The sequence below is a fragment of the Ceratosolen solmsi genome, unplaced genomic scaffold (assembly GCF_000503995.2).
Source record: "Ceratosolen solmsi marchali unplaced genomic scaffold, CerSol_1.0 scaffold29, whole genome shotgun sequence".
NCBI classification, from domain to species: domain Eukaryota; kingdom Metazoa; phylum Arthropoda; class Insecta; order Hymenoptera; family Agaonidae; genus Ceratosolen; species Ceratosolen solmsi.
In genome coordinates, this window is record NW_011948417.1 from 4,283,313 (window position 1) to 4,295,782 (window position 12,470).

The following is a 12,470-nucleotide window of genomic DNA, read 5'->3' on the forward strand; positions in this document are numbered from 1 at the left end:
CATGAAATACATTCAATTGTCACAACGTATTGCTCGACTTTCTTCAGGGCTTTATACTAAAATAAGATCTTTTACATTTTCATTATCAGAAAATCATCTTACACGTGTAGCGTTAATAACAACATTAATTCTATAACCAACGAGTGTCATGCTATTAAAATAATTTATATAAAGTATTAATAAAATCATTATATTGTAATTTAACTACTCGGGCTAGTCCTTTATATCCAATTGAATATAATCCTTAACGGCTGATGAAGCCTTAACCCTTGACGAAGAAATAAAATTCTACGTTAGTATGCTTAATTAGTATGTAAAAATGCAAATACTCATTTGTAATCAAATATCAAAGATTTTTGTAAATTCTGATATTTTTTTGAAGATAAGAATAATGAAATCACGTACAATTTGAATGTTATATTTATATGCACATGCATGAGCGTTGACAATTACAAATACAAAATTTCTTTATCGTTGCAATCAGGAATTAATCAAATTTTCTTGACAATCTTAGTATCATAATGAGCATAAATAAATTTAAAAAATAAATTTATCGATATTGAGATAAATTATTAATTCAACTTTTATAACCGAGAGTACTTAAAATTTGCAAATAAAAATCATTTAATAAAATTTTGATGTCCTAAGCGAAATCGACGAGTTACTTTCAATTAATTCCGATAGATAAACTATAAGAGTACTAATTTAATTTTCAAAAATTTTACAAATCATATTGAAATATTATTTGAATTTTGATAGTACAGATTCATTTTTAATTTAGCCCCCGATAGTGAACAGTGAAAATGCGGAATATTGACGACTCTTGAACTAAACGACTGATTCTATAGTATCAATAAAAACTTATCGATAAGCCAAAACTTTATAACTGCGTCAATTTCGTATTTAGAAATTAACTTTGTCCATTTCTGCAAATAAAATATTTCATCTAGCGCTTGAATTTATTAACTTTTTTTTTTTTTTTTTATTTCACTTAGCTTATGTCGCTATTATAGTCATGTGCAATCGAATATTACCATTCAAGGTATAATAATTTACATTATTGATACATTAAAACAACTTCATTCGTACTAATGATAAAATAAGATATTGATGATATGTTTTGCTATGTGGTTATATATATATATATATATATATATATATATATTTGAACCGCTTTATACTATAATATCGCAAGTTGACTAAAAATATCTTATCGTAAAAACAATTTTGAATTTTTCTGTAAATTGTTTAATATCATTTCTTAAAAAATTGACGAATTACTTACAAAATTAATTTTTAATCATAATTTCGTCAATACTAATGTTTTGTAATTAAAAATTTTGAATTATACAAACATCTTGAGTAATTTTTAATTTTATTTTAATTGAATTAAATACGCTTTAATTAAATTTAAGTTATAATTATTATTGTTAGATTGGCATCTACTATACTTAATAAATAAAACATAATTAATTTGAAATTTGGATTGTTATTCATAGAATTTCTATGTTATATGTTTTAAAATTAGAAATAAAGCATTTATTGCATTATAATTATTTATTTTATAGTGCAATAATTTTAGTACTTTGGTTAATTGGTTATAAATATAACAAATTTTTATAATTAAATTAATTAAAATAATTACATTGATTGTATTTGGTCATTAATTTATGATTATTTATGGTCATAATTTTTGCCTCTTTTATATATTAATATATAACGTAATATTTTATTAGTAAAATATAAAGGAACTTTAATTTAAATTGGCTAAATATGAGTACAATCCAATATTGGAAATTCTTTCATAGAGAATATATTTTAGACAAATATCATAAATTGTCATAATTATCAAAATTTTCATATAACAAATAAAGTCGAATATTTCATAAATATCGCTCGTTCTTATAGCTTTTGTATTATGTGACATGATTTTTTTTTTTTTTTTTTTTTTTTTTTTTTTTTTTTTCTTGTGTACTATGGTTTAATGCCGTGAAAAAAAAGGGAAAATTGTAGGTAGCAAAAGAAAATAGAAAGCCTATATGAATCTTGGGGTAGAAAAAGGGATGAAAGGAGAATATAGAGAATAACGACTGCTGTGGAGAAAGAATAAATACACTTAATTTCACGATCGAAGTAGTAAAAAAAGATAATACAGCGAAACAAGGATATATTAGGTTCTGTGTAAATGGTTACCATAATTAAACCTAATACAGAAATTTCATTATAAATTATAGAGAATTACTAGGCACTTTAATTATTCATATAGTTAGTTCATTGGCGAATAGTATTATGTATTTAGTTACGTATAGGAACAATAATTAATTTATTACTAAATTAAGATATTTCTTTAATGAAATAAATCATCATTTTGTCATTTTTCTTTTTCTCTCTTTTACAAAAACTCTACCATTTCTAAGACACTTAATTTTTTATTTTATTTTTTTATTTTATTTTTATAAATCCGAATGAATCACACATTTGGATGAATTCCACGCCCTCGTGAAAGCATCAAAGCAGTACATAAAAAACGTTATACAAACATATGGCACAAAAGCCAAAAAAAGATAGGCAGTCGAAAAGAAGAAAAATGGGATAGAAGATGTTGAGAATGAATGAACGAACGAATGAAGTACGATTGAATGAACGAACGAGTGTTTATATAAAAATACTACAAGTATCAATTAAATTTAGTAATGGTACTAGAAAACATATACATAAATTTATAATTTTAAATGTATGTCGTAATAATTGGATAGTTTCAACGATATTTTTTCCCATTGTTAATACTACACGGCCACTCTATAAAAAAAATAAATATATGCTTGGCGACGTCACTGGAATACATGAATTATTCCATTTTTAAGATATTTATTATTAAGCAAGCTTTAATTAAAACGCATGACTCAATGTTATTAAAGAATATATTTTGAGATTTTAAGACAATCAAGGGAATGTTAGCTCAAAGTTAATTTTACGTTTTTATGGTATAAAATAATAAATAAATTTTCAAGAAATATCAATAATAATTAAAAAAATATATTATTTATTATGAATATTGTAAGTGCTCGAACAAATACGCTCAAAATAATTACTTTAGTAATAATGTTTAATGAGCATTTTGTTGTTTAATTTTTTAGTTTTAAATAGTGAACAATAGAACAATTGACAGTTACGAAAGAACTGTATGAATATAAATAAATAAATTGTATTATTCGATCGAGTAATTATAATCGTGTAAATATTCTAAAGAGACCAGTAAGCGGAACAAATAATTACTTTTACTTATAATACAAGCTTCCCTTTGATTAGGCTACCACTTATCTACTTACTAGTCAGCGTTTACCCTTTTGGAATATCAATAAACGCTTTGGATTTAACTTAACTTGACGTTCATTCTCTCTGCAATTTAAACAAAATTATATCTGAAATGAGATAAAAAAAAAATTGTTCCCTTAGCATTTAGAATAATTTGTTATATATAAATGTTTAGAAATAATATTGAAAGAAATGAATAAATAGATTAATTTTTACAAATTTTTATTTATATGATAATTTTAACTGTAATTTAATTTTAACACAAGGACTTCCAGGGTAAATTTTATTTTTTTTTTTTTTTTTTTTTTTTTTTTTTTTTTTTTTTTTTTTTTTTTTTTTTTTATCACCATTTAGTTTGAAAAATATGTAGCTTTATTATCAATGACAAATGTTTAGAATAAGATAGGGTGATTGATTAGATTCAATTTGAGAGTGACAAGGGAATGAAACATATAAAAAAAAAAAGGGATTACAGTAAGATATGAAATTATTTGGCAATAGGATTGAAGATATAAAAAAAATTATTTATTATTATTGCAAGGACTCTTAACAAATTAAGAGTTGATTGTTAAATAATAATAATAATAACAAAATTTAAATCTACTAGCATTAAGAATCACAATTTATTGATTCAAATGGAAAAACGGTTAAGTTGACATGATTATATTAATAATTTTCAAAATAAGATTAGCGACAATAGTTAGTAGCATAAACAGGAATTAGTCCGGCGCAACAAGTAGTTCTAGCAAATGTGCGAGAACACTTTACAAAAATTATAACGAATTAGAGCGCTGAAAAAGTTTAACAATATCATCAATTCCGCATCTTGAAGTAACCTGAACTAAACTTTCTAAATTTTCATTCAATTACGATTTAACGAACATTCATTATACTGTATTAAACGCACCTTCGATTTATTCGTAAACAATCTAATTGCAAATGTATTTTAATAAAGAAACGAGAGAGTTCGTAATTTCGAATGATAATTAATGTACGATATCCAGGCGCTTTCAGGCGTATTTCAGCCATTTTTAAAAGAGAGCCAAACAATAGGAGAAACGCAGGAAACGAAAAGAATTTCATAAACGCTAAATCAATTAATGAATTCTAAAATTTTCTAGCGCTTTCTCTCGTGTCTAAAATTAAATACCGACGAACCACTATTTCACGCAACGGCTTTAAAAATATAAGTGACTTTTTGATATGAAAATAAACTGAAAATGTAAATTTAGCTCGACTCTTGTTGATAGAGCAATAGTGCTAGGTGAAATGGAGCCAGAGACGTTAGTCGGTAAGCTCCCAAGTCAGGTAGAACATCAGTTCCTCATAATAACTTTGATTCCGAGGAAATGCGCAATTCTCGAGCCTCGGGGAGCAACAAGTAGCCGAGGCGTCAGAGCCCGTGGAAGGAGTAAAGCGGAGGTCGACTTGTGATGCGAGTGCCGCGAAAATGATGAAGCACTGAACGGATATATGAGGTGAGCGCGAGTCACCCTGGGCACCCGCTGGAATGATCCAAAGGTCGAGCCTGGGCGACGAGCTGCACCCCCTGATCAAATTTACACTACTGATTCGCGGCACACAAGCGCTTTAGAGTCCTCCCAATGGCATCGAACCTACGAAGGAGGCGCACTATTATTTTATCCAGCAGCCTTTGAGCGATGAGTATTAATTAATTGGCTTTACTTCGGTCAGCCGCGTTTCGCCGATTACGACGATTTATAACTTTCGCCACCAGCGACTGAAGATGAATCATTTGTGACAAATATTTCTCGCTACTTGGATAATGGTCTGATGATATTAATAATTGGAATTTCATCGGGTATTCTTTGAATATTAGAACTCTTCTAAGGATATTAAAAATTGAAATAAAATTTTGCATATTGTTTTTGACGATTATTCTAATTTCATTTTTTAAGAGGGCAATTTTGTTTTAATATTCTCTATTGATTAAGACTTTATTTATCCTATCTCCAAAATTTTCTGATATTTCTTATTTTAAAATATATATTCCCATTCATAATTGCAATCCCGTCTATGTTTGCATTTAAAATATCATTTTCTTTCTTTGCTAAGAGCATGGCACATATATTGAAGACTAATTTCATTGTTTTCCTCTACATGTATTTCATATTATGAATATTGCTTAAAAAAAAAAAAAAAAAAAAAAAAAACATCGTAACATAAACATTTCACAAGCTTGATATAAAAATTCTGATCAATAATGTTATTTAACGAACTGTAAAGAATATTTTATTAAAAATTCTCATACTTAGATAGCTTGACTTAGGCCATATTATTAATAAAAAAAAAAAAAAAAAAAAAAATCCAGGATAAAGATTCAATGTTTATTAAAATTATGATAAAAATAATTTTAACTACATCATTTTCTTTATGCTAAACAATTCATCTATCCCACTATAATTTATTGAATGACTATAAGCATAATTACTCATCAAAATAACTTGGTTTTCAATCAAGATACTATTATTCGCGTGCACCCACACGTGTTTGTTCACATATGTATAAATAGATTATTATGAGAACCATTTATTACTTGTCAATAGTTTTGTTTTCTTTTGAACGAAGAACGTTTTAAAATAGTCGCTGTAATACCTAGGTGAAAAAAAAAAAAAAAAAAAAAAAATTAAGATCATTGACTTATAATTAATGTATTTTGTAAAAATAAAAAATTAAAACCTTATACAGAAATTAACAAAATCTAGAACTTTGATCGCATTTAAATAACAGTCTTAAGCATTTTCAATATCATTAAAAATGATAATATAACTTATGAACTTTACATTAAATATGTTATGAGGAGAATTTAGAAGTAGACAATTATTTTGTATACTTAAATAAAAATGTAAAATATGTATTATTATATTGTTATCTGAAAAACTATAACTGACATAATAATTTTTAAAAGTTTCGAATGAAACATAATTGTATAAAATATACAAAGCCATGTATATAAAATAACAGATTTTAAACGATAGCATTAACATTAAATAAAGATAAACACAATGATTAATTAATATCATAAAATTAGAATAAAAATTGAAAAGTTCTAATTATCAATATATACTTTTAGTATTTTAGAAAGAAATAAGTTTAACATTATAATAGAGAATTTTATCTGTAATAATAATTGAATTTAATTATGTATTTAATAATTTTTTAATTGCTGTAAATTGAATTATTTGAAATGTAAGTTTGCATCTTATGTTACTACTTGAATATGAGATGCATATGACAAAATTAAAAAAAAAAAAAAAAAAAAAAAAAAAATTTTTGAAAAAATTAAATTATTGATAGAATTACTGCTTACATTTGAATAATTACAAGTATTAACTTTACTTAATTAATACTTAACATAGATAAATTTTAGTTATATTGTTGTTGACAATGTAATTAATTGATCTGTTTAAATTGCTTTCTTAGAGAATGAATAGCGCATAAAACTTTATATATTGCAGTGAAGCAGGCAAATTAGAAAAAAAAAAACTAACCACTGTAAAATGTATGTCGCGACCTACATCAAATTCCTCACTATTTATACATTTTTCACAAATTCATCATTCCCTCGTGTTCTATAAATCATTAAAATAATAAAATAGCCAGTAACATCTTCCATTTATATCAAAATATTTATTCAAATATAATAATTTTTGCTATCATTTGTATTAAATATATTATATTGTTATCATTTATTAACGATTTTTCTTCTAATTTCGTAAAAAGAAATTTTTATTTTTTCTTTATAAAAATTATTGTAATTCAAGTATTATAAGATATAGTTTACACAATTTCGTTCAAAATATTATGCAATCATCAAAACTTTTATATTTTTTAGCAACTTTTAATTAAGATTAACTATTTGTTATCACAGATTAAAGGCACTAAAAAAAAAAAAAAAAAAAAAAAAAAAAAAAAAAAAAATCAAAGCATTAGAGTGCGTATGATAAAACCCACAATCTATCAAAAAACCACATGCGATTTATTTACAATGTTCTGCTTACCTAAAAAGGATTACGTATATTATGATAAAAACGTAGTTTAAAAACATAAAATTAATTTTTATATTATTTTAATATTTTAACAGATGCGCAAATGGTGCATTATCTGAATAGTTATTTAATATGTGAAGTTCAACATTTAAAATATTATATGGGAATATAGCCATAATAACCATCAATATTTTTATTATTTTCTTTAAGGGCAATGTTATATATAATATTTAGGATTGTTTATATGATCGAATAAATAAAGTAAAATATGTTTTTACTTTTATGTTTCATTTAGATTTCATTCTTAATAATTGTATGAAAAAACGTTAATGATAATAAGCGATGAGAATAGATTGCCTTATACTTTAATTAAATTTATTGTCATTTATTAAAAACGTGTCCATAATATGTAAAGAAATATGCAATGCTAGAAAAAAATCTTTTATATAATATCGGCGATGTAAAAATTTATTACAGTTAAATTCGATAACGATATATTTTTTTTTTTTTTGTTTTGATTAATTACCGATATTTTGAATATTATACCAATTACTGTTATTAATAATGTTTAAATACAATATATATTTACATACAATCGTATCAGCATTATTGTTAGATAAAAGTTCTTACAAATTTTCAAGTACTAAATGTACTTGAACATTAGAATAAGAAGAAATTATCCAATTCCATATATTAAATTGATTGTTATAAGTCGAGTAAAATAATATAAATATACTTATAGACACTTAATTTTTTTAAATAAAAATTTATATCTTAAATACATGGCACGTGTCTTGATGAAATGATTAAACGAAAATGGGTTATATTTCTTTGATTTCATTATTCGCTTTAGTGCGGAAGAGTCTTGATAAAAAGTAATGTCCAAATGTACATTGAATACACTTGAACAATTGACATTATTTGAAACATTTTTATCAATTTATATATATATATCGAGAGAGGGAGAGAGAAATCTTTGAATTTTGTATTTAAATATTTATTTAATATTTAATTTAAAAAAAATATTCTTTAATTATTTTTATTTAAATATGAATATTGTAAATTTATAATTAAATAGAAAGATTAGCAGTCGTTACAATTTTTATCGTAAATATAATTAGCACTAAAATAATCATTTTAATTAAAATTAATTTTAAATTAGGATGAAACAAATACGCGCGCCCACACGCGCTCTTATACACGTACGTACTTTCACTATTTATGTATTTACTTTATTTACTCTATTGACAAAACTATCAGTTTCATTCAAATTGATTAAAAAGCTTATCGGTGAATCAGTTTATCAATGTATACATTTTGATTAAATGGACGATATTACGAAAAAAGTGTATTATGTGAACAAAAATATCGAAAGTAGTTCAAACATGTCTATTTCCAGATTTTTATAAATTTTGTTTAACATTAAATTGTATTAAAATATAATAGAGTTTTAAATAGACATTTAATAATAAGCTTATTATTATTAAATACTCTTACTCGTTAATGAGACGATTTTTACATTTATTTTATGTATTATTTCGTTTTCATTAACGTTAAACTCTTATTTATAGAGATTTTTATTATAAATACTAAAATATAATTTAACATTTTAGAAAATGCTATATCAATCTTACGAAATTTAATACGATATTTATTCAAATAGGAAAGGATATAACCATGAAGTGAAAAATATGTCAATTTATATTCAGAAAGCAATAATGTTTACCAATATTGCTATAATGTATTTAAAAAAAAAAAAAAAAAAAAAAAAAAAAAAAAAAAAAAAAAAAAAAAAACATTGAAAAACATTGAAAAACATTGAAAAACAGGAGTGAAACAACATTTATTTTGATTATTTTCCTCTTATATTTTCATTAATACATTACTTTTATAATTTTAATACATGGCGTAAAGATAAATTTTTACGTAGGAGCAAGAGTTACTTATCAATAAATGACGTAGAATTTTTGATAATGTATTATTAATTACCATTATAGACTTTTCATTTGAATTTATATGCGTGAAAAAAAAAATGTTTAATCTTAATTCATTTATTAATTGTATTTAGTCATTCATATGTAGAGTGAGTGTTTTTCAATTATAAAGTTATACAGAGATGAAACTGTACGATCAATTATACTTTTTATATACAAATACGACTATATTTGTAAATATTACTATAATCATACAGAATTACTATCTTTAATCTATCTTTTTAAATAATAATCAAAATATAATAAATCACTAAAATTATTATTTATCCATTAAATCTGTTGTTTATTCATTAAATTAAATTTATCCATTTGTATGCGTAACAAAATAATTTATAAGATATTTCATATACGCGATAAATTATATTTCTTGATAAAATTAATACAATATATTAGGAAGTTGTAACGGAACACGCTATTATTATTTGTTAAACAATGCATGTTTTATAAGAATAATGTAATTACATCAACCAAAATAAGTGATCTTTTGAACTATGATCTGAAGATTTAGCTGAGCGAGTGATGATCTAATCCACATTCATAAATAAATATCTTTTGCACCTCGAATGTAATGTGGAACCGAAATCGCACGGCAAAATCACTGTTTGATGATTTTAGGATATTAATAATCTTTATTCGTAAAACCATTGAAATATACCTATTTTGAATGCCAGTAAAATTTGTCATGGACATTTTATTTAACATTTATGTTGATGTCAGTGCTTGGCCATGATCAATTATAACATGCCATAAAAAACTATTTCTACCTACTTTTTATATAAACAAATGAAGATTTTTAATTACAAAATAAGAGACCTGGTTTTTTTTTTTTTTTTTTTTTTATATCAAACTGATGGTATGCAAACACAAAAATTTATTTAATAATTCAATTAACATCCTAAAGATATTTCTCAATAATAGGAATTTATTAAAGGTTTCGTAAAAATATTAATGGTTAAGTTAATTATATTATCTTATGATATTATTATTATAAAATTTCTATTGTGACTGACGATACACTTTGACTGTAATTATTATAGTCAAGCCAATTAATACATCTGAACATTATAAATGTAAGTTTTATGCTTTCAAACTTTACCTTATCCTTTTCCTCTCGATAATGTGGCAAAAATGTATTTCTTTGTAGTAAAGATAAACAAAAATTACGTAATAAAATTTATATAACGAAATACGAACGCTTACAATTTATTTTATGCAATTGCTATTTAAAAATCGATTTAGTGTACATATGTGCGATCTGAAATGATAAAAGATTTCGTTTATTATAGACTTATGAAGTTTAATATATAAAAAGGCATTGTTATTATTGATATACCTGAAACTAAATAGATAATAATACTCCATAAAATTATTTAAAGATAAACTTCTTGTATAACTAAGAATATGAATTTTTTTTTTTTTTTTCAGGGAGATACGTTGGGTCTCGTCCAATTAAGTTACGTAAAAGTAGTTGGAAGCAACGTAATTTGGATTCTGTACGAAAGAAGGAAAAAGAAAAGCAGGCATTAATTGGTCTGTTAACCGGAAGATAGAGTTAAGTTCAATAAAAAAATTTAATTTTATAAAGAGAAATACATCATGTATAAATATGAATGAAAATGATCTAAATTATTCTAATTATAATAATATTATAACCTACACGAACACACGACAACTTCCTTAAGTGCGATCATTAATGTAATATGTTTTAAACGTTCACATCATTATCCTGATTGCGAAGAGAAATGTTCTAATAATCTTATTCTGCAAGAGAGTATTTGTAAAAATGACGTTTACAAGCAGATAGAACAGGCTAAAGCGATTGTTGATAAGGTTTAGCACGGACAAGACGATTGCGTTAATGAGAAATTTTCATGTTTTTTAGGCTTTAGCATTGAAATTTCTGTGAAAAGAAAGTAAAATTATTCAACAACATTGACAAGATTTTTTGTTAATAATCGTCTTAGTGACAATATATTAAGTGAGTTAAATTACAGAATTATTTTGTGCAGAATTTGTGCGATAATTAGAATACTTTGTGCAGGGTTATATGTTACAGAAAAAACCAAGAGACGATAATGATGGTAATGTCTATAATGTACATACTTGGGAAAATAATATTGGACGTGAATCAAACATCATTTACTAAGTAAAAGTAAGTAAATTAAATCTCGTCGACTACATCTTGTAGTTTATTGAAGCATTTTGTATGATATATTAAATTGTAAAAAAAAAAAAAAAAAAAAAAAAAAAAAAAAAAATGAAAAAGAAACACTGTTTGAATAGATAAATAAATATGTATATAAAGATCAAATAAAATCATATAAAAGTCGAAAAAAAAAATTGCGATTTTATTTTATACCATTCAATCCAGTCCTAATTTTGTGGAAATTGATGTGAGTACACGCGCTTGTATATAGACGCATTAGAGGTGTGTTGGTTGGTAGGATGGAAAAGTTCAGTTGAATCGAGCAGCTATTTAATGAGTGATATATATATATATATAATAGCAATACTCGGAAAACTAATTATTGTCCACTTGAATTCTTAATTCTAATATCTCTAAGATTTGCATGTCTCCTTTTACAATCGCACCATTATACTTACACGATAAAAGTAAAAAGTCTATTGAAATATCTAAATATCGAGTGCACTTTGTTTATGACGAAGAAAATCTTATTGATCAACGCTGTAACGTAACTGCATTGAAATATGAATCTATCAGAAAATAAATTTAAAGTTTTTAATTTCTATTGCAGATGGAATGGTATTCAAAAGCCCGCTTTCCTTCGAAAATAATAGATTAAATTGATTATCCAACGTGGATATAAAATCTTATCTATAATTTCGATAAACAATTTTACTAATAAAACAATTTTATAATAATATTATTTAAATGAATTATTATTATTACTTAATTATTTTAATCCTTATAGATTTCTTTATCGTAGTTTGTATTATTGTAAAATACAAATAATAAAGCTAATTGTGCAAAATCTGCGTTACAAAGTTAATAAATTTTGTTGGCAATAATTTATTATATCTTATGGATTAAAATTATAAAGTAATATAATGAAATAAAATTTATGTTTAAAATGTTTAAATTTTTTACACGAGTAATTTAATATTCTATTGTTTATAAATTTATTTAATA

General features: G+C 24.0%; 1 protein-coding gene across 1 annotated transcript in view; it reads left to right on the top strand.

Moving 5' to 3' along the window:
• The window catches only part of LOC105359993 (RNA-binding protein 42), a 29,994-nt gene extending 18,457 nt beyond the window's left edge, over positions 1 to 11,537 (top strand). The window contains exons 5-6 of the mRNA XM_011496764.1: positions 10,745 to 10,870; positions 11,202 to 11,537. Of these exons, the coding sequence (XP_011495066.1) occupies positions 10,745 to 10,869 (125 nt within the window). The 3' untranslated portion in view covers position 10,870; positions 11,202 to 11,537. The remainder of the gene's footprint in view (positions 1 to 10,744; positions 10,871 to 11,201) is intronic.
• Positions 11,538 to 12,470: the final 933 nt, after the last annotated feature.